Here is a 24094-nt window from a genome sequence, read left to right as displayed (position 1 = left end):
AAAAATAAGTGGGATGTGGTTTTATCAGCCCAGTCAAGCATTTCTTATGGCGCAGCCTGACCCAGGGAATGTCTCTTGGCTTTCATTAACTAATACAAACTACAACACCACGGAATAAAAATCTTTCTTTCAACCACTTCCAACTAGCTACCATTTATAACTTGTGAATCCCCCTGCTTGCTTGCAGTGGCACGCTGTCCCCTCTAGTGGTAGCTAGGCCAGCTACAGGCTAATGAACCTGTTACAGCCTTGGCTAAAAGACAGATGTCTTTTCAGCTCATGCAATAGAAGCTCATGCATTTAGCTCCAGAAGTCCCAGTTTTGATCCCCACTGCCAACACCCCTAAGTGGATCGGCATTACAAGTGGTGGTAGGAAGTGTCTAAAGAAGAAAGGCTGCAGTAAGCTTGAGGAATAGCCTGGGCTGTCGCTCCTAAAAGATCAATAAAGGTGGGCAGGTAGTATTTTAGTAGATTTCCCACAAACAGTAGAAATTTGATACAAAGCTCAAACCCCCGGGGGCAGAAACCTCTTCCCACTCATCCTCAGGTAATGAGATGTTATGAGGCCATCTAGGCCAGCAGTTCTCAAACTGTGGGTCAGGATCCCAAAGTGGGTCACAACCCTGTTTTAATGGGGTCACCAGGGCTGGTGTTAGACTTGTTGGGACCTGTGGCTGAAGCCTCAGCCCCACCACCCAGGGCCAAAGCCTGAGGGCTTCAGCTCTGGGCAGTGGGGTTCAGCTTACAGTTCCGGGGCTGAATCCTTTGGGCTCCGGCTTTGAAAGTAGGTATTGTAAAATGTCTTATGTAGAATGGTGACCTGCGAACCACTTCCAGAAGGGTGCGAGCATAAATGCTTTCTACTTGAATGTGAACCGGACCAACCAGTCCTTGTGGCAAATCCCTCCAGGTATTAGCAACCTGTTGGCAGCACTTAGTGGAGCATATCTTCCTTTACAACAGGATGCTAACTATGATGCTCCATGATGTAGCAGATAACAAGTTCACTACAGCAGAGTCCTTTAAAGTCCAGTAAGCTTCAGGAAAATAATCAGAACTTCAATAACATTTAAAAAAAATAGATATAAATGATTTCCTGCTGCAGAACTTCCGGTGGTTGAGGGATCCAAGTGGTGCCTCCAAAATGTACCTCTTTACTCCCTAGGTTGCTCAGGAGCAGGCTACACTCACTTGTGTGCCCAGGGGCCTGATGTGGTTGACAGTAAAGGAAATCCTGAGTATCCCAGTGGTGATGTTGGATAGGTGGGAATCCTCTTTCCACCCCTCTGCTGCAGTCCTTTTACTTGTAAAGGAAATTAAAATCGGTGATGCCTCCATCTGGCTGGGTACTGAAACTTATCTAACTTGCATTTACACTGCCATCATTTACCCCACCTCTGCGTGGACACTCCACTGGATTTCAGAGTTTTAAACACTTGCTTGCATGGGTGTGCTTGAAGACCTTGAAGCTGGAGACAGCACTCAGTTGGTCCAGTGTATCAGTTCAGTCAATGTAACAAGGGGCGGAACAATTCTAATTTGGGATCATTCCAAGATTGAAGATTAGAGTTGTTTTAACCCAATGTTAGCAACTGTGGGTTCTGGTTCGATGAGAAGACCACTTTGCCTTTTCTCAGATTCAGACAACTCCTTAAAGTCTCTTTGCTGTGCCCCTTCCCTTGCAAGCACCAAACAAGGGGGTGGTTACTCCCACTGCCTTCACTGCAGGCCCACCTCAGTCAGCTCTAGGCACAGTAACAGCCTCTGCCCTGGCTCTCATGAAGCCACCAACCACCTCTGAGGCTCCCTCCTTGATCAAAGCACTGGCAGGCTCGTAGCAGCAGCTTCTGGCTTCCTAGCAGCTCCTTGTATGGGAAGAATTCCACAAAAGCAATCTCAGCTCCTCTCCAAAATGGAGCCCACCGTATGCTTTCCCTGGGAGAGGAAGTATGTCTCTTTCTCTCTTCCCCCAAGGCATCATGGGAATTGTAGTCTCCAAGGCTGGATTGTAGCACTTAGAATCTTTCCAACTGGAACACTCCCAATTAAGTTCAGAGGCCCCTCTACTAAAGGGTGCCTACAGTTGATTTACTGTATAATGTCACAAGCCAGTTGTCAAACCTTTTCTCTCAAGGATATCACTGGAATGGACCTCATATAAGAACATAAATACAACATAAAGAGAAGTAACAATACTTTTATAAATGGTCTGCAAACTTGTTGCCAGCTCCAGAGCCAATAAACCACTCCAGAAATTACCATTGACTTTTATTAGTTTTTCTTTTGTCCTTAGATGGTGTTGCATATGATACCACACCATCTTGATAAAACTGAGGTCAGGTGAAGTGAAAGAGAAAATGAATGTCTGCAAGTTAAAACTGCAGTAGGGAGAGAAAATACACCTCTACCCCGATATAACGCAGTCCTCGGGAGCCAAAAAATCTTACCGCCTTATAGGTGAGACTGCGTTATATTGGGTTTGATCTGGTACGGCATAACGGCAAGAGGTGATACGCCGTGCCGGACTGGACCGGCTTCCCCGGGGGTGATTTAAAGGGCCTGGTGCTCCAGCCGCTGCAGGGAGCCCCAGGCCCTTTAAATCACTGCCGGAGCTCCGGCAGTAGGGCTCAGGCGGTGATTTAAAGGTCCTGGGGCTCCCCGCAGCGGCTGGAGCCCTGGGCCCTTTAAATCACCGCCCAAGCCTGGCTGGCAGAGCCCCAGCCGGCTTTGAAGGGGAAAGCACCGCTTCTTTCCGGCCGCTGGCTGCACGGCTGCCCCTGCTCCTCCTGAGTCCTCCAGCCTGTGCTCGCAGGGCCGCATTCCGAAAGGGGCTTTAGAGCTGCAGGCCAGGGCCCTGGGGCCCCCTTAGCCCAGGGCCCTGCAGCCCCTAAAGCCCCTGCATTCCGGGTGGCCCTGCCTGCCTGGGGGGGGGCAGCTTCCCCGCTCCCTCCCTCCCTCCCTCCCTCCCAGAAAGGCCTAAGTGCCGCCAAACAGCTGTTTGGCGGCAGGGGACGTGCTGGGAGGGAGGGAGGAAGGGAGGGGGTGGAGGCAGAGAAGAGGAACTTGTGCAATGCTCTCTTGTAAAGTCAGCCAAATGACGTTATAAGGGAGCACTGCACTACTTTAAATGAGTATGTGTCCTAATGGAGCAGCGACGTAACTTCAAAACAATGTTAAGGGGGAGGACATTAAGTGAGGAGTTTCTGTACAAGTAAAATGCAGAGTGTCAGTACCTATGTTGAATGGAAGCTGAACAGTCTGGGAACGCGCTGCCTTGGTGCATTCAGAGATTTAATTTACCTTAAATATTAGCATAAGATGTTTTGCTCTGCATGAGACAGTGTCCCATACAAGCACTCCGAGTGGGTGGTTGCCCAAGGCTTCCTACATGAACTCTTTTTTCTTATAACACATGTTGCAGTAGCAGCTGCAGTTCTAAAGTGGTTTAATAACATCTGTTAATTATTAGCCTTTTAGAATCACTGGTCAGAAACTGCTTTAGGAAACAAATGCAATTCCCTTTCTGGCATAGTGAATAAAACAAATGCCATCACCCTCTTTTATTATTGCTTTTAATATGTTTTCTAGTGACACTTTTGACTCTGTTTGAATTGTAATGGAGTTTCACCAAGTGCTTCCATACTGCCTTGCATTCTTCTGATAAATTCACATGGTCATCTGGGATAACTTGACCTTCATTCGTACTTTTCCAGAATCTTGTAAAAAGCTAGGGATGAGTGATCTCTTTGTCTGTGTCATTCATTTCTATGACTGTGTGATTAAACTATTTGGACAAAAAGGAAAATGAATACATATTTTAAGTCCTACTTACACCACCACAGTAAATAAGTTCAGGCATTTTAGTGCATGCTAACACAAATATGGAAGCCCAATGGATTATTTATAATACCTTGTGCATTCATTGGGATTCCTCTTCTTTGGTATCTCTCACAGTGGCTTGTGTTAAGATGATTCTGAAACCAGCTCCAGTGATAAATACTTCCATCTCCTTCAGGGACTGTACAATCTCATCAATCCTGCCTTCTATAGTGCTGTGCTTTCTGGCTATCTTTGTAATGCTGGTCTTTAGTAGATGGACAGTGCTGTCTAAGCAACCTCTTCTTGACAGCTCTGTAACTCTGGGAAAACACAGTTACTTTCCTGTATTGTAACTGTTGTTTTTAAAGATGTAGTTCACATGTATATTCCATTCAGATGTGTGTGAACCCAGTGTGTGCTGGAACTTTCTGTAGCAGTACCTGTCAGGGCAGCACAAGCAGCCTGCATGTCCTTGTGGCTCCTTCCAAGGTTATATAAGAACAGCACTGCCCTAACCACACTCAGTTTCTTTAAGCCAGAAGACACCGGTGCAGAGGGTCTCAAAACTCCAATGCAGATGGGATGGAGGATGGGTCATGGAAAATCCACGTGAACCATGTCTCAAAACACAACAGTTACAATACAGGTACAGAACCATTTTGCCATTCTTTGATGGGTTGCACATGTTTATTCCAAGTAGTAGTATTGTTAAGAGGTGGGGCTTGGAGATAACTTACATAGCATCTGCAGAATTACTTTCCCAAAGTTTGCATTAGATCTTTAAGTAGTCAAGATGGTGTAATGATTAGTCAATGTACTCATGGAGGACCAAGTAACAGCCCTACAATTGTCCAATATGGGGACATCCCTCAAAAACTCTGCAGTAGCTTGAGCCCTTGTTGAATGGGTCAACAGTCGCTGCAGTGGAGGGGTGTTTGCTACCCCACATACTGTTGTGATGCAGGAAGTAATTAATCTGGAAACTGTGATGAAACTCCCTCATTTTTAATTCTGTCGGCATAAAAGAGACAAAGAAACATGAAGATAGCCTAAAAGGATTTTGTCCTGCCCAGATAGAAGGCCAGTGCTCACTTTACACACACAGCGTGAAGCCACTCTTCATCTCTATTTGAATGTGGCTTTGGGGGAAAAATACACATAGCTGTGCAGTTTGGTTCTGATGAAATGCTGATACTACTTTTGTTGAAAATGTAGGAAGTGTCGGTACTTCATCTGAACCAAACTATATAGCTTTACCTCTACTCTTCTGGCTGACATAATTTCAATGAAAAAGAATGTCTTCTGACAGGCAAAGAATAGGTTGCCAAAGGCTTGAATAGAGGACACATCAGAGTCACTAATACAGTGGAGGTTCCCAAAGAGGAATCAAGTCTTTTACAGGAGGAAAAACGTGAACAATGCCTTTTAAAAATCTAACAACCTTGGGATTGGAAAAAATGGCTTCCCTTGAATGCGAGGATGGATTGCCGAGATCACAGCTAAGTGAACTCTCAGGGAACCCAGAGAAAGAACCAAGGATTTAAGGTGTGACAGGTACTCTGAAATGTCCTGAATCTTAGCATCTGTTGGCTGAATTCTCTGACTAGTGGACCAGATCAAGAAAAGTTTCCATTTAGCTAAGTAGGTGGACCTAGTGGACTGCTTCCCACTATTAAGTAGTATCTCCTGAACTGCCACTGACAAGTCCTTTGTTACTTGATCCAACCAGGCAGCACGCATGCCGTGAGACACAGGCTGCTTGGATCTGGGTGCCACATTTGTCCACGCTGCAGAAATCACAGGAGGGGAGGGGATTGAATCGAGAGACTGAAGATCTGGGAATCAGCACTGTCTTCACCACAGTGGCCAATGAGGATTATCTTAGCACTACCTTTTTTCAATAGGAGTATGATCTGATGGATGAGCGGAATAGAGGGGATTGCGTACATGACCTTTGGTCCTCATCTTAGCAGAAAGGTATCAGTTAGTGCACCTCGATTATAACCTATTCAAGAAGAAAACTGGCATTCCTTATTGTCTTTCATTGTGAATAAATGGCCTAGCAGAACACCCCAGGCCTTGAAGATGGTTCCCTAGTACAATGTTCTTTAGCAACCATTCGTGATTCCCAGAGACTCTCCTGCTGAGACGCTGCCAGCTGATTCTGGGAGCAAGGTAAGTGAGTGGCAATAGGAGCAATGCCTTCTTTGATGCAAAAGTGCTAGAGTTTCATCACTTCCCAACAGACCTGAATGGACTATGCCTCTCCCTGTCTGTTCAAACAGTACACTGAAGTTGTATTGTCAGTGAGCTTCTGGACCAACAAGCTTGTGCAGTACGGGAGAAAAGCATAGCAAGTGTGAATCATTCAAAGTTCAGGAACACTGATATGAAGAGCCACATCTTGCTCGGTCCACAAAGCTTAGATTTGCAAACCCCCCAAGTATGCACCCACCTTATCAGAGAGGTGTTGATAATGACTGTCTTGATTGGAAGGAGATGAGTAAATGCTATGCCTCAATATACACAGGGGTCGGCAACCTTTCAGAAGTGGTGTGCCAAGTCTTCATTTATTCACTCTAATTTAAGGTTTTGCATGCCAGTAATACATTTTAACGTTTTTAGAAGGTCTCTTTCTATAAGTCTATAATATATAACTAAACTATTGGTGTATGTAAAGTAAATAAAGTTTTTAAAATGTTTAAGAAGCTTCATTTAAAATTAAATTAAAATGCAGAGCCCCTCGGGCTGGTGGCCAGGACCCAGGCAGTGTGAGTGCCACTGAAAATCATCTCGTGTGCCACCTTCGGCACCTGTGCCATAGGTTGCCTACACCTGATATCATAGAATCATAGAATCATAGAATATCAGGGTTGGAAGGGACCTCAGGAGGTCATCTAGTCCAACCCCCTGCTCAAAGCAGGACCAATTCCCAACTAAATCATCCCAGTCAGGGCTTTGTCAAGCCGGGCCTTAAAAACCTCCAAGGAAGGAGATTCCACCACCTCCCTAGGTAACGCATTCCAGTGCTTCACCACCCTCCTAGTGAAATAGTGTTTCCTAATATCCAACCTAGACCTCCCCCACTGCAACTTGAGACCATTGCTCCTTGTTCTGTCATCTGCCACCACTGAGAACAGCCGAGCTCCATCCTCTTTGGAACCCCTTTTTCAGGTAGTTGAAAGCAGCTATCAAATCCCCCCTCATTCTTCTCTTCTGGAGACTAAACAATCCCAGTTCCCTCAGCCTCTCCTCATAAGTCATGTGCTACAGACCCCTAACCATTTTTGTTGCCCTCCGGTGGACTCTTTCCAATATTTCCACATCCTTCTTGTAGTGGGGGGCCCAAAACTGGACACAGTACTCCAGATGAGGCTTCACCGATGTCGAATAAAGGGGAACGATCATGTTCCTCGATCCACTGGCAATGCCCCTACTTATACAGCCCAAAATGCCGTTAGCCTTCTTGGCAACAAGAGCACACTGTTGACTCATATCCAGCTTCTCGTCCACTGTAACCCCTAGGTCCTTTTCTGCAGAACTGCTACCTAGCCATTCGGTCCCTAGTCTGTAGCAGTGCATAGGATTCTTCTGTCCTAAGTACAGGACTCTGCACTTCTCCTTGTTGAACCTCATCAGGTTTTTTTTGGCCCAATCCTCTAATTTGTCTAGGTCCCTCTGTATCTGATCCCTAGCCTCCAGCATATCTACCACGCTTCCCAGTTTAGTGTCATCTGCAAACTTGCTGAGAGAGCAGTCCACACCATCCTCCAGGTCATTAATAAAGATATTAAACAAAAGTGGCCCCAGGACCGACCCTTGGGGCACTCCGCTTGAAACCGGCTGCCAACTAGACATGGAGCCATTGATCACTACCCGTTGAGCCCGACGATCTAGCCAGCTTTCTATCCACCTTACAGTCCATTCATCCAGCCCATACTTCTTTAACTTGGCGGCAAGAATACTGTGGGAGACCGTATCAAAAGCTTTGCTAAAGTCAAGGAATAACACATCCACTGCTTTCCCCTCATCCACAGAGCCAGTTCTCATCATAGAAGGTAATTAGGTTAGTCAGGCACGACTTCCCCTTGGTGAATCCATGCTGACTGTTCCTGATCACTTTCCTCTCCTCTAAGTGTTTCATAATTGATTCCTTGAGGACCTGCTCCATGATTTTTCCAGGGACTGAGATGATGCTGACTGGCCTGTAGTTCCCCAGATCCTCCTTCTTCCCTTTTTTAAAGCTGGGCACTACATTAGCCTTTTTCCAGTCATCCGGAACCTTCCCCGATCACCAGGAGTTTTCAAAGATGATGGCCAATGGCTCCGCAATCACATCCGCCAACTCCTTTAGCACCCTCGGATGCAGCGCATCCGGCCCCATGGATTTGTGCTCATCCAGTTTTTCTAAATAGTCCCGAACCACTTCTTTCTCCATGGAGGGCTGGTCACCTCCTCCCCATACTGTGCTGCCCAGTCCAGCAGTCTGTTCCACACTGTTCTAATCCATCCACCACTCTAGGAAACAGGACTGCAGGAGAACCCAGACCAATTTGTTCAATTGAGAGACTAGCTTCTGTCACCCTTGAAGGATGCATAGACATAGCCTGACATGCAAAGTCACGTAAATACATGAGACCAGGTGGCCTTAAACATACCTGGACCATGATGGTGGGGTGGCACAACTGGCAAATTGCCTGAAACCTGTCTTGAGGGCAAAAAGCCATCAATTTTGTAGAATCGAGTAGCGCCCCAATAAACTCGATCCCCTGTGTTGGAATAATGAGGACTTCCCCTTGTTCAGCATGAGTATCAAATGACTGAAGAGATGGATGATGAACTGGACATGGCAAAGAACCTCAAAGTTCAGATCTGCCTGGCACTAACTAATCTCCATCTAAGGGAAGATGTGAATTCCATTCCTCCTCAAGAATGCCACCACCACAACGATGTACTTGATGAATACACCTGGGGCCAAGGACAGGACAAAAGGAAGTACTGTGTATTGATAATGTCAACTTGCTATTACAAATCTCAAACCTGCGACTTGCCACGTGGAAACAGGCATCCTGTAAATCCAGGGCAGCAAACCAGTCATTGTGGTTTAGGCAGGGAAGGACTGACGCCAGGGAAACCATGCAAAATCTTATATATCTGTTTACTTGTTGAAATTTTGAAGGTTGAGTATGGGTCTCAGATCCCCTTGGACTTGGGGATCAGAAAGTATTGTGAACCCCTTTCCCTGATATTGAAGGTGGATTTCTTCAGGGGCACCTAGAGTGAGCAGAATCAGAACTTACTGAAGGAACACAGCTTTGTGAGATGGGGATGGAGAGGCTAGAGTATCCCAGTCTCTCAGTACTTAGGACCCATTTATGAGTTATGATTTCCTGAGCACTGAAAAACTAGGATAATCTGTTCCCAAAGGGTTAGGGGGAGAGACAGGATGATTGCTGGTGGTTGTATTGCTATCCTTGAGGGAGAAAAAAATCTGCTGTTTCCCCAAAGATGACAGAGAACAAGCTGGTTGATTGGAGTTGGAGCTGGAGGATCTCCAGCTCTGTGACTTGTGCCTCTTCCTCAAAAGTCATGCTGCTTCAGAGGATATCCAGGCTGAGAGTACTGTTGTTGTTATAGGGTCCTGTACTGCTATCTCTTGGGGGATGGAGTACAGATCCCCAATTAACAAAGTGTAGCACAGGAGTGTTTAAATGAGTGCAAACTCTCATCGGTTTTGTCGGAGAACAAAAACTGACCATCAAAATTGAGGCCCTCTATGGTTTGCTGGATGTCAGAGGCTATACCAGAGTTTTATAACCAGAAGCCTCTTCTCATTGTTATTGCAGACGCCATTCCCCAAAAACAAGCATCTGCCACATTGAGCACCAACAGAAGTGATGTATTGGCCACCAAGTGGTCTTCTGCCAGGATGAACTCCTCCCTTGTATCTTCAGGCAGCCTATCAGTAAGCATTGCTTCCCAGTTTACAAAATTATATTTTGCTAACAGTGCCTGCTGGTTAGCTATGCACATCTGGAGAGAGGAGATGAAATAATTTATCCCCAACAAGTTAAGTCTCTTGGAGTCTTTGGGAGCTGATTTGAATCTCCCTGTCACAACATCTCATTGGCAGCTGTTACCACAAGGAAATATGGGGCAGGGTAGAAATAAAAACACTTGAAGCCTTGCATTGGAATGTGGTATCATTTCTCCGTGCACTTGGCTGTAAGCGCAAAGAAGGCTGGCATGTGTCACAAGGCCTTCCAGTTCCAAAAGAGCTTCATTAATAGGCAAGGTTACTCTCCCATGGGCTGCTGCCTGAACAAGGTCCAAAAGCTTGAACATGTTCTCTTGGACAAGCTCAGCTTCTGTGCCTAACAATTCAGCCATCCTCCTCAATAGGTCCTGATAAGATTTAAAATCCTCTGAAACTAGGGAGGAGGAACCTGAGGCCATTGAGTCATCTAACAATGAAGACGACAGATTGACTGGGGTCAGTGGGTCCTCTTGTGGTACAACCTGCTGCTGTGGTAGTCTTGTAAGACTGGTTGCTTACAGGGGCCAGTATCTGCAGGATCCTGCAATGTAGGTGGCTCTGGCAGGTACCCAGCAAAATGGTCTGTCAATCTTCTCTGCAAGTGTACTGGTGATTGAGACCTGGGAGACACCCCAGGAGTTCCAAAAGGGCCACTGCAGAAGTGTGTAAAGTATAGACAGGGAAGCATGAGTCAACGGTCCAGCAGTACCAAGTACTTGAGGAGTCCTGGCAATGTTCCATGTTCTTCTTTGAAGAGGAGGAAGAGCCCTTCTTTGATCTGGGGTGATTTCAGTCATGTTATGGATCCTCTTTTGGGGAAGCCCCGGAGAGGAAGATCAACCCCTCTTTCTCTGAGAAAAGTCTGCATCCAGGGGTCTGTCAGAGACCACTGCAGATTCTGTAGCAGTGTGAGAATCTGGGTGATCCGAAGGTCCTGGGGCTGAAGCAGCTATCCTCACCTGCTCTGCAAGGTGCTGCTTGAGATGTAGATCTCTGGAAATCTCCATCCCTTTCTTGAAAGAACAGCAGATACTACACCTCTCTTTAATGTGTCCCTTGCTGAGTCACGAAAGACAATGCATGGGGTGGGTGTCACTATTTAAAATAGACACCCCACATGATGGGCACTGCTTAATGACAGGCGAGAGTGCATACCACTGGAGCCTCACACCAAAACTAACTGACTAAAACAAATAAAACAGTAAAGAAACTAGATACTGAGCACTAACTACTAACTAACCAACTAGTAACTAAGAAAAAAAAGGCAGGAATCTAACTTGCTGTCTGCATAGACAAAAAACCCTGAGGTAAACCACATAGGGAGCTCAGACTCAAGAGATGGTTGGTGAGAAGGAACTGAGGGTGATGCCCATATATAGCCTCTGGAGGCACAGGGCATGTGCACCGTCCCAACAAGCACTGTTGCAGAAAGCTCTCCAGTTCTGGCACACCAGGTGCGCAGACTACTAAGTGGAACCCACATGTGCAGCCATTCGAAGAAGAATGAGAAATGTTTTACCTCCTTCTCATGCATTATAGCAGGACCAGTGGCACAAGCAGCGTATTATTACATAAATTTCAGCAACCATCAGAAGGGCTTTTTCCCTACCCATACCCAAGTTCATAAACTTTTCAGAAAATCTTCATAATGAGCATTGCCAGAGTCTTGACAAGGATAGTATGAGTGAAAATGCCGTGCGGGATTACAGTACTGTGAGAAAACAAATCTTCGCAGCAAGGCACTGAAAGTTGACATAAACAGAAATACTCTCAGTGGGTAAAAAAAGTCATGAAAATTGTACCCTCGTGAAAATTTAATTCAACATAAAGTCAAGATCCTTTATTGAGGAGATTAACATCAATAGTATGACTCATCCAACTTTCTATTGTATGCTTTGCTAGTGTACTGTACGTAACTAAGAGTGGCAGAATAAACTGTGATGTGTTATTTGTGCTACATTCTACTTTGTTTTATTGTATCTGAACATACAACCTTTCCTTTTGGCCTTTGCTTTGATCACAAACATTACTTGAAAGTAATCAATAACACCAAAAAAATAAAGAAAAATTAGGATGGATAGCCTAATTAGCAATAAGGAAATAGAGGTGGGCATGTTACCAGCAGAGGAAAACAAGGAAGTTAGTACTACTGGCAGAATGTAAAAATCAGGAAATAAAAACCAACAACCCATTGTAAAAATTAAGACCAAAGATACTAGAAAACCACTCAAGAGAATGAGCAACAAAAAATACCCTTAACTGGCAATATGGCTCGTGCAGCTGCTAACAGGAATTTTACTCATCCTGAAATGAATTATAATTGACGTATTGTACAATCTTTCAGGTAAAATCTGTGTGGCATGTTGCTATGCCAGTAACAAAGGGTGCAGTTTGATCCTGTTCTTTTCATGGTAGATGTAGCCTTAGCAGATGCAGAGATAGTTAGGAGTGCTGCTGAAGGACAGGGCAAAACTGGAAATTAGAACTGCTCATGGTGTGATCTTTTGGAGCAAGTTAAGACCTTCTTTGAGTATTCCTGGACCATGTCAAGGTTCCTTCCCAACTCTGAATTCTAGGGTACAGACATGGGGACCCGCATGGAAGCCCCCTAAGCTTATTTACCAGCTTAGGTTAACAGTAAGCTGCCACCACCAAGCGTGTTCCAAATCTTAGGGAAGAGCCACTTGGAACTCTGCCTTTCCCCAAATATTTCCCAAGTCTCTAACCCCCCCTTTCCTGGGCAGATTTGAGACTAATTCCTCCCCCCCAAGTCCTTACCCCCCTTTTTCTGGGTAGGCTTGAGAGTGTACCTTCACCAATTAGTCCTGGTGAACACAGATCCCAAAACCTTAGATCTTAAAACAATGAAAAATCAATCAGGTTCTTAAAAAAAGAATTTTAATTAAAGAAAAGGTAAAAATCATCTCTGTAAAATCAGGATGGAAAATAACTTTACAGGGTAATCAGATTCAAAGAGCCCAGAGGAACCCCCTGTAGCCTTAGTTTCAAAGTTACAGCAAACAAAGGTAAACCCTCTAGCAAAAGAACATTTACAAGTTGAGAAAACAAAGATAAAACTAACACGCCTTGCCTAGCTGTTACTTACAAGTTTGAAATATGAGAGACCTGTGCAGAAAGATTTGGAGAACATGGATTGATGTCCGGTCCCTCTTAGTCCCAAGAGCGAACAACCCCCAAAACAACGAGCACACAAACAAAACCCTCCCCTCCACCAAGATTTGAAAGTATCTTGTCACCTTATTGGTCCTTTGGGTCAGGTGTCAGCCAGGTTACCTGAGCTTCTTAACCCTTTACAGGTAAAAGGATTTTGGTGTCTCTGGCCAGGAGGGATTTTATAGTATGGTACACAGGAGGGTTGTTACCCCTCCCTTTATAGTTATGACAGACCATCTGTGTGATCTTGAATGAGCAAGTTTCCTTTATGTCTGTATTGAATGAAAGGGACATGATATTCTGTACAGTGCACAGGAAAGCAGTATTAACCATGCAAATGATCATCATTATAACTGACACACATGGGTTGGAAGTACGGACCTTGATAGCTACAGTAGAAAACAAAGACTTTCCTCTAAACCTCATTATAAGAATAATAGATTGGGTAAACATTGATAAAACTAACCTGGCAGAACTGTTATAACAATGGACACACTTTCTACCAAATGAAGAGTTATAATTGGTTTTGTTTGTCCATTTCTTTATGCACAATGAATACTCCAGTATTTGCCGAGGATGGGGAGAGCAGGGAGGAAGTATGACAAGCACTGAATGTGTGTACTATATGTATCTGTTGTAGATATTTTTAAGGTGCCCAGGGTTCCTAATTGCCAAGAATATTAGACAAGAGAGCTCAAACTGATGTGAGAGCAAGCAGGCAGATGAACATCTGTGTGTGTTTTTGTAAGGTTCCTGAACCAGTTTTAATAGTGACATACCCCTTCCTTCCCTACCTGGTATTTAATATGCATATTCTACACCAGTCTCTTTCAATGCACTAAGCAGGAGACAGTCCACATTTCATTCATAAGATTTCCCTTAGGGGAAAATACTGCATGCCCCTTTACAAGGATAAAAGTGCAGCAGAAATGCCAACATATCTGCTAGAAGGATGGTGGGCTCCAGATAGAGAGATCATGTGCAGAGAAATCCTGTATCAAAACAAGCTCAGTGATGGCTCTCTGCACAAGAGCATGGGGATGGCAGGTAGCTCATGAGCAAGTTAGAGCGTGGTGGGGTCTGACAAAGGGTCCACAGGCAGTGGAGATCCACCAGTTCCAAATCCTGCAGGGAGCTGGGAGACAGTAAGTAGTCACTAAGTACCTGGCTTCACAGTTGCCCCACATCATACTCACAGATGAGGAAGGATTCCATCTCTCCAGCTCTTACAAAGTTGCTCTGAGCAAAGACCATTGCCTTAGGCTTTGCTTGCAAGACAATGATTTAGCACTTAATGAAGAGCAAGCTAGGATGCTGCAAGCTATACTTGTCCATTCCCATCCTCCTTCTACATGCAACCAGGCATTGACCGGTGTTCGCATCAGTAGGAGGCAGCTGGACAGGAAATAAATCCACAGGCTATTTTGGGGTCCTGTAAGGGTGTATAATAAATCATTCCAACCTACATTTTGGAACAATTTAAAATGAAGATTAAAATTACAAAGCTTTCCTGCTTTTATCTCTGTCTCCAAAACAGATGTGTTTATTCACTTATAACACGTAAAGAAGTTTGTTCAAGTTACTGTTCTTCATTTTGTTCAAAGTTTTGTTTTGTTAATTCCAATTAAGCCATGCAGAAAACAGATTCTCCCTTTTCAGCCTTTCCATCACTTTAGAGTGAGTGTAGGGATTATCTCAAGGAAGATTCACTAATCATTACTGGAGCCATACTAGATTTAGTTGTTAAATGAAACCAGAACAGTTCAAATAAAGTACAGGAATTAGTTAGGAAGTTAGGAATTTCTCCTAGCTGATGGCAAGTTAACCCCTAGCAAGTTGGGTGCCTAATGCGCTTTTATCCTGTAATGTTCTGTGATGCATTCAGATGTATGGTAAATTATTCCTCAGCCATTAAACATTTACACTAGCGCAGTGGTTCTCAAACTGTGAGTCGGGACCCCAAAGTGGGTTGTGACCCCATTTTAATGGGGTCGCCAGGGCCAGCATTAGACTTGCTGGGACCCAGGACTGAAGCTGAAGCCTGAGCTCCACCCCCACCTTGGGCAATGGGGCTCGGGTTGCAGCCCCTTCTCCCCCAACCTGAGGTGGCAGGGCTTGGGCTCTGATCTTCCCCCCACCCGGGGTCATGTAGTAACTTTATTGTTAGAAGGGGGGCCGCGGTGCAATGAAATTTGAGAACCCCTGCCCTAGTGTGAACCATATCTACACTTGTGGAGGTACACCAATTTCTAAAATTTCAGCATAGACAAGGTTGAAGGCACAGACATACATGGTTTGCAGAGGGGACATATTCTTCCTTTAGATGCTTCACCAAAACACTGCTACATATTCACTGGCTCAGGATGTGTTCTGCTTGGATAAGAACTGCAGGATCCGGCCTGAAACATACTGATCTAAATTTTCTGTACCACACAATACCAAAACCCACAGAAAATAATGACACTACTCTACACCACGGACTGTTGCTCCTTTGCCCCACACATTTCTTGGGTCCACGCTCATTCAATTTTTACTGTACCTCTATGTGAAAGCTTCTCTAAGATGATCCTTAGGTGCTGAAGAATGGGGGGTGAAATTTCGTATTTATATACATCTATCACCGGAACCCGCTGACATCTCCCAAATGCTCCATCTGCAGAAAAAGAAGGCAAAAGGGGAAAGGAAAAGAAAAAATAGTTCTCATTCTCTGAAAGGAAGAAACACTTGATGAGATGTGCACTTGCAATATGTCCCTAATTATATACTGCAGGAACTCTTTAGAACACAGTTTTAAAAAGTCATCAAAGGATTACTGGAATTTTGAAGCAGTCATGAAGCAGTGCGTTTTCTATCAGAATAAATAATACTGGAAGAAAATTATCCTGGTAGAGGCGGGAGGGAGGATCTATTGTATATTATAAAGTTATAAGACTACCCTTTAAAAAAAAAAGTAATTTCAGACTTCTGGCTTCCAAATCTTTTGATGTAAGGCTTCTTTTCTGACAACTGTGTATGTGTGGGGAAATTAATGTTCAGCGTCTCAAACTTTCCAGATGAAAAGCAAAGAACACAGAAAATATAAATATTAATTTTCAGGAATTATGAGGATTTGTTGAAATATTTTTAATGTAGGAACTGTGCGCTAGGCATTGGTAAATGTATGCTGAATCCGTAATGCCCAGCAAAGGCTCATTTCAAGTAGTACCCTCTAATGAATGCAATAAAAGACAACTGCTCACAGAACAATGATATATTAATGGAGCCTAATTTATTTAGCTCCATTCTATTTGTCTAAAATGACAAGACTCTTCTCATCAATGTCTTTTCAAATCACACCTTCTAATTAATTTAGGTCCTAATTAGTCTTTATTTAGAGAATTGTTCAATTTGAGACGAGCTTCCTGTGTATGCGTGGGAGGAAGGGGGGAGTTCAAACCTTCAAATTACCTTTCTCTCGTTCATATAAAAGACTAATTCAGAGTGTTGGTGCTTCACATACACTCTGACCATCTGCAGTTTTAGGTTTCAGAGAAAAAAAGTGGTTTCATTTATTGTTCAGTACAGTTTTGCTTTACAGAGTGATCCAAAGGAAGCCATTCAGATACAACACATTTAATTAGAAAAATATTCTGCATAGTGCTGGTTTTAACTCAGTAATTACTGCACGTCTGATATCACATTTGTGTTGCAAAAGAACAGCTTCATCTGATTAGCAAAAAACAATATCAGGTATTAATTTGCAAGCATCCATTCACTTCTATGGAACTTTGCAGAATCAAAAGAATAGAGAGAGAAGCAACTGGCCCAGTTGCTCTCAAAAGATGAATAATGCTTATATGAAAGTAAGTGGCATAGAAGAAATAATGTAGTATTACCTTCATTATTCCATGTAAATAACTAATTGAAATTAACTGAAATTTATTTTCCAGTATCCTTTTCAACCCTCCCTAACCCAAAAATACCAAATAGGATTAATCCACATTAAAAATTCACCTTCTTGTTCAATGTTTATTTCTGAAAAATAGTTTTTAAACTCAAATTTCAACAGGAAGGCACAAAAACAGGTATGATGTCTGGATCTCACTTTGAAATCCTGATGCAGTTTGAAATAGTCACAGTATCAAACTTCTTTAAAAACATAAAAACATAAGAAAGGCCGTACCGGGTCAGACCAAAGGTCCATCTAGCCCAGTATCCTGTCTACCGACAGTGGCCCATGCCAGGTGCCCCAGAGGGAGTGAACCTAACAGGCAATGATCAAGTAATCTCTCTCCTGCCATCCATCTCCACGCTCTGACAGACAGAGGCTAGGGACACCATTCCTTACCCGTCCTGGCTAATAGCCATTTATGGACTTAACCACCAGGAATTTATCCAGTTCTCTTTTAAACTCTGTTATAGTCCTAGTCTTCACAACCTCCTCAGGTAAGGAGTTCCACAAGTTGACTGTGTGCTGCATGAAGAAGAACTTCCTTTTATTTGTTTTAAACCTGCTGCCTATTAATTTCATTTGATGACCCCTAGTTCTTGTATTATGGGAATAAGTAAATAACTTTTCCTTATCCACTTTCTCCACATCACTCATGATTTTATATACCTCTATCATATCCCCCCCTTAGTCTTTTCCAAGCTGAAGAGTCCTAGCCTCTTTAATCTCTCCTCATATGGGACCCGTTCCAAACCCTTAATCATTTTAGTTGCCCTTTTCTGAATCTTTTCTAGTGCCAGTATATCTTTTTTGAGATGGAGAAGACCACATCTGTACGCAGTATTCGAGATGAGGGCGTACCATCGATTTATATAAGGGCAATAATATATTCTCAGTCTTATTCCCTTTTTAATGATTCCTAACATCCTGTTTGCTTTTTTGACCGCCTCTGCACACTGCGTGGACATTTTCAGAGAACTATCCACGATGACTCCAAGATCTTTTTCCTGACTTGTAGCTAAATTAGCCCCCATCATATTGTATGTATAGTTGGCGTTATTTTTTCCAATGTGCATTACTTTACATTTATCCACATTAAATTTCATTTGCCATTTTGTTGCCCAATCACTTAATTTTGTGAGATCTTTTTGAAGTTCTTCACAGTCTGCTTTGGTCTTAACTATCTTGAGCAGTTTAGTATCATCTGCAAACTTTGCCACCTCACTGTTTACCCCTTTCTCCAGATCATTTATGAATAAGTTGAATCGGATCGGTCCGAGGACTGACCCTTGGGGAACACCACTAGTTACCCCTCTCCATTCTGAGAATTTACCATTAATTCCTACCCTTTGTTCCCTGTCTTTTAACCAGTTCTCAATCCATGAAAGGACCTTCCCTTTTATCCCATGGCAGCTTAATTTACATAAGAGCCTTTGGTGAGGGACCTTGTCAAAGGCTTTCTGGAAATCTAAGTACACTATGTCCACTGGATCCCCCTTGTCCACATGTTTGTTGACCCCTTCAAAGAATTCTAATAGATTAGTAAGACATGATTTCCCTTTACAGAAACCAAGTTGACTATTGCTCAACAGTTTATGTTTTTCTATGTGTCGGACAATTTTGTTCTTAACTATTGTTTCGACTAATTTGCCTGGTACAGATGTTAGACTTACCGGTCTGTAATTGCCGGGATCACCTCTAGAGCCCTTTTTAAATATTGGCGTTACATTAACTAACTTCCAGTCATTGGTTACAGAAGCCGATTTAAAGGACAGGCTACAAACTTTAGTTGACAGTTCCGCAACTTCACATTTGAGTTCTTTCAGAACTCTTGGGTGAATGCCATCTGGTCCTGGCGACTTGTTAATGTTAAGTTTATCAATTAATTCCAAAACCTCCTCTCGTGACAATTCAATTCATGACAGTTCCTCAGATTTGTCATCTACAAAAGCCAGCTCAGGTTTGGGAATCTCCCTAACATCCTCAGCCATGAAGACTGAAGCAAAGAATCCATTTAGTTTCTCCGCAATGACTTTATCGTCTGTAAGCGCTCCTTTTGTATCTCGATCATCAAGGGGCCCCACTGGTTGTTTAGCAGGCTTCCTGCTTCTGACGTACTTAAAAAACATTTTGTTATTACCTTTGGAGTTTTTGGCTAGCCGTTCTTCAAACTCCTCTTTGGCTTTTCTTATTACATTCTTGCACTTAATTTGGCAGTGTTTAAGCTCCTTTCTATTTGCCTCACTAGGATTTGACTTCCACTTTTTAAAGGAAGTCTTTTTATCTCTCACTGCTTCTTTTACATGGTTGTTAAGCCATGGTGGCTCTTTTTTAGTTCTTTTACTGTGTTTCTTAATTTGGGGTATACATTGAAGTTGGGCCTCTATTATGGTGTCTTTAAAAAAGCGCCCATGCAGCTTGCAGGGATTTCACTTTAGTCACTGTACTTTTTAACTTCTGTTTAACTAACCCCCTCATTTTTGCATAGTTCCCCCTTTTGAAATTAAATGCCACAGTGTTGGGCTGTTGAGATGTTCTTCCCACCACAGGGATGTTGAATGCTATTGTATTATGGTCACTATTTCCAAGCGGTCCTGCTATAGTTACCTCTTGGACCAGCTCCTGCGCTCCACTCAGGACTAAATCTAGAGTTGCCTCTCCCCTTGTGGGTTCCCATACCAGCTGCTCCATGAAGCAGTCATTTAAAGTATCAAGAAATTTTATCTCTGCATTTTGTCCTGAAGTGAAATGTTCCCAGTCAATATGGGGATAATTGAAATCCCCCACTATTATTGAGTTCTTAATTTTGATAGCCTCTCTAATTTCCCTTAGCATTTCATCATCACTATCACCGTCCTGGTCAGGTGGTCAATAATAGATCCCTAATGTTATATTCTTATTAGAGCATGAAATTTCTATCCATAGAGATTCTATGGAACATGCGGATTTGCTTAAGATTTTTACTTCATTTTATTCTATATTTTCTTTCACATATAGTGCCACTCCCCTCCCCCCCGCCCCCACACGACCTGTTCTGTCCTTCCGATATATTTTGTACCCGGAATGATTGTGTTCCATTGATTGCTCTCAGTCCACCAGGTTTCTGTGATGCCTATTATATCAATATCCTCCTTTATCACAAGGCACTCTAGTTCACCCATCTTATTATTTAGACTTCTAGCATTTGTGAACAAGCACTTTAAAAACTTGTCACTGTTTATTTGTCTGCCCTTTTCTGATGTGTCAAATTCTTTTTTATGTGAATGTTTATCAACTGATCTGGCCCCTACCTTATCCTCTTCCATCCTCTGCTCCTGACTATAACCTGGAGATTCTCTATCATTAGACTCTCCCCTAGAAGTCTCTGTCCGATCCACATGCTCCTCTGCAGCAGTCGGCTTTCCCCCATCTCCTAGTTTAAAAACTGCTCTACAACCTTTTTAATGTTTAGTGCCAGCAGTCTGGTTCCACTTTGGTTTAGGTGGAGCCCATCCTTCCTGTATAGGCTCCCCCCATTCCAGAAGTTTCCCCAGTTCCTAATGAATGTAAACCCCTTCTCTCTACACCATCGTCTCATCCACGCATTGAGACTCTGAAGCTCTGCCTGCCTACCTGGCCCTGCGCGTAGAACTGGGAGCATTTCTGAGAATTCCACCATAGAGGTCCTGGATTTCAGTCTCTTCCCTAGCAGCCTAAATTTGGCCTCCAGGACATCTCTGCTACCCTTCCCTATGTCATTGGTACCTACATGTACCACGACCACCGGCTCCTCCCCAGCACTACACATAAGTCTGTCTAGATGCCTCGAGAGATCCGCAACCTTCGCACCAGGCAGACAAGTCACCATACGGTTCTCCCGGTCATCACAAACCCAGCTATCTACATTTCTAATGATTGAATCTCCCAATAAAATCAAGAATTATCGATTTATAGTAAATACATTATGATCAAATAAGGCTTTGATTCATCAAGGAGCTTAAGCATGTGCCTATATTCAAGAACATGGATAGTCTCATCGAAGTCAACAGGATTATTCACATGGTAAAGGTTAGCATGTGCTTAAATACCTTGCTGAGTTGAGGCATAAAACCTCAAGTGGTTACAAATAAATAGGCTACAAATCTCAATGGTTTAGAATTAAGAAACCCACATTAAATAATTCAAACAATTAAGAAATTGGGAGTATTTTATTCTATGTTAGTTTTAAATTCAGCTGAATAAAAATTTTTTAACCTGAGTCTAGAATCTAGAACATACTTCGTATTTAATTCCAATTACACCATTTTTACATACTATTTTAAGAGTTGTTGTCTGAAAAGCTATTTCTTCTGCAAGTTCTAGAATTTAAAAGTTTACTTGATACACTTATCTCTTTCTAAATTTGCATTTGGGCTGGCAACTTTCATGCAAAGTCTTCAGCTTGATGCCACTGGAAACAATGAAAATAGTCAAACTCGAAAATTAAGGATTAGGTCCAAAGTCTGATCTGAGTTATGCACCAAGAACCTAAATGAAGTTATAGGAACAGCATAGGCAAGATATCTGAATCAGCTAATTATTTGGTCCTTACACTTGAAATGCTGACATACACGAATTAAAGGGGTACTACTCGGTGCCACTGGAACCAGAACTTCCATTAATTACAATAGTAGAAGAGAGGTGGGAAGAGAATGACATGCTACTAACTATAGCTGGTAAATGGCATCTCTAAAAAGGCTCCCTCTGAAGCATGGCACACACATTTTTGTGTCATTATGATCTTTACCTGCTACTGCCTGTTACATTGGTCTGTAAGCACCTTTCCAGGTCAATTGTACCTATCTACTTCCAAATGTTGTAATAAGTTATTCTATTGTGTTAGTATAAGAGCTCCCTCTAGAGTGGCAAAGTTACTACACTTGTGTAATAAATGCTAAATTGTAACAACAATGGGAAACAACTTGAAGTTGTGATTAAATGCAAACAAAATGGGAAAGACCTTCAGAGTTACATTTTAAGGAATTTTTTTTATGTATGATGGATAAAGTTCAAAGCATGAATTGTGATTTAATAAATACAGAGTTAAAGGAAAAACACTGTAGGCTTATAACACCAATGTGTTTATACAAAATTTTGCTAAAAAATTGTACCCAAGAAATAACGCAACTCAGGAAAGACATCCACTCCACACACATGCCAGAATGAGGAAACATTGAGACAACAGATCAATATAAACATATGGTTATCATTTAAATACTATAATTTGTCAAGCATTGCCACTAGTAGTATCCCTTTATCATCGTAAAAACAACAAGGAATCCGGTGGCACCTTAAAGACTAACAGATTTATTTGCCCAAATAAATCTGTTAGTCTTTAAGGTGCCACCGGACTCCTTGTTGTTTTTGTGGATACAGACTAATACGGCTACCCCATGGTATTTATAATTGTAATTTCCCCCTATACTTATATCAGGAATATCTGTGTTAAATGCAAGACACATGTTGATTTTTAGGTGACTTCTACTTCCAGAGGAAGGATTCCATCCAAATAGATGGAGAGATGCTTTCTATTGTATTTAGTTGTGAAAGATTTCACTAGGAACTGAACATAAACTCGTAAAAGCCACTGTTTAAAAGCCATGGTCTAGAACAACTCTTAGAATACAAAGACTGCTGCTGAGATTACTAAAGTACCAAATTAACCTAAGTCATGCACCAGATAAGATCTTTGTTATGGTAGATGCGTTATCTAGGGCACATTTTTTCGGAGCATGGAATATAATATAGAAACACAAGTACATATGCTTACCGAACACCTACCATCCTCTCTTGATAAAATACAGAAGGTGACACACGAAATTGTGATCATGACAAACTACAAGTTCTGGAGTGATGACTCTTGAGGAAAGGCAGGAGGCAAAGGGAGAAATCTCATCCCTAGCTCATTATTACTGGTCTGTTTATGATGAATTAGTGTACACTGGTGATGCAATTCTTACAGAAAAATGGAGGTTCCATTCACCACTGAGGAAAGAAATGCTACGTTGCATTCATGAGAGATATCTGGGTACTGAATTATGTGAAAGGGCCAGAAAAATAAGAACTTGTGATATGGTTTTGTAATGTTACTTGTGTTAAAATGTTTCACTCACAATAAGCTAAACAATCATCATCACAGTCTCACCAGGTACCAAAAAAAGCTTTTGGCAAAATCTACTGAGTGACCTTTTTCCCCTTGAAGGCAAATCTATTTAGTGGCAGCTGACTCATTCAGTCTATTTTAAGCAAAGTGTCCTAAAATATACCCTGAGTGAAATAATGATTCACCATGTGAATTTTTTCTTCACAAAATGTAAGCAATTCTTGATTAAGTGTTTTTAGATGATTATCCGCTATATACCCATGTGAAGTTCAAAGCTTTTGTAGAGCATTCGAGTTCTGAGCTTGTTACACTGAGCCTAAAGTAACCAAGGTAAAATGAGCTATCAGAAAAAACTGTTCAAACCATCTAAAACATACTCAAAAACACAAGAGATGGATTAATCAGGTTCCTTCTTTGACTATCCTTGTGTACAGAAATACATCCCAAGAAGCCATCCTGAAATCACTCTTCACTTACTAACGGCTAGACATCTAAATATTGTAATTAGTTAAATCAAACACGGAGTCTCTTAAGATGATGAGAGTTCATAAATAGATGTAGTAAAGCAATTATGACAGGTTTTTACACACAGGATTCTGTATAGCACCAGTAAAACTGACCAAAGTATTCTTACATCCGCTTCACTGCTGCTGAGCAAAGCTATGGGCATGAGCAGAGGCCCTGGAGTTGTCAGTCTGTGTCTATCCCTTATGTATGGCCCTACAAAATTCCACGTCCATTTTGGTCAATTTCATCGTCATAGGATTTTAAAAATCATAAATTTCATGATTTCAGCTATTTAAATCTGAAATGTCAGTGTTGTAATTGTAGGTGTCCTCACCGAAAAAGGAGTTGTGTGGGGACTGCAAGGTTATTGTAGGGGGGTTTGTGGAACTGGTACCTTTACTTCTGTGCTGCTGCTGGCGCTGCCTTCAGGGGTGGGCAGCTGGAGAGCAGCGGCTGCTGGCCAGGAGCTTAGCTCTGAAGGCAGAGCCACCACCAGGAACAATACAG

The 24094-nt window shown here is 42.6% G+C and overlaps 1 protein-coding gene across 1 annotated transcript in view; it reads right to left on the bottom strand.

Moving 5' to 3' along the window:
• PTPRN2 (protein tyrosine phosphatase receptor type N2) overlaps positions 1-24094 on the bottom strand; it is a 970322-nt gene that overhangs the window by 677255 nt on the left and 268973 nt on the right. The window contains exon 3 of the mRNA XM_054021089.1: positions 15571-15684. Coding sequence (XP_053877064.1) covers positions 15571-15684 — 114 coding nt within the window. The remainder of the gene's footprint in view (positions 1-15570; positions 15685-24094) is intronic.

Source organism: Malaclemys terrapin, chromosome 2 (assembly GCF_027887155.1).
Source record: "Malaclemys terrapin pileata isolate rMalTer1 chromosome 2, rMalTer1.hap1, whole genome shotgun sequence".
Taxonomy (NCBI): domain Eukaryota; kingdom Metazoa; phylum Chordata; order Testudines; family Emydidae; genus Malaclemys; species Malaclemys terrapin.
This window is presented reverse-complemented; position numbering and strand designations above follow the sequence as displayed.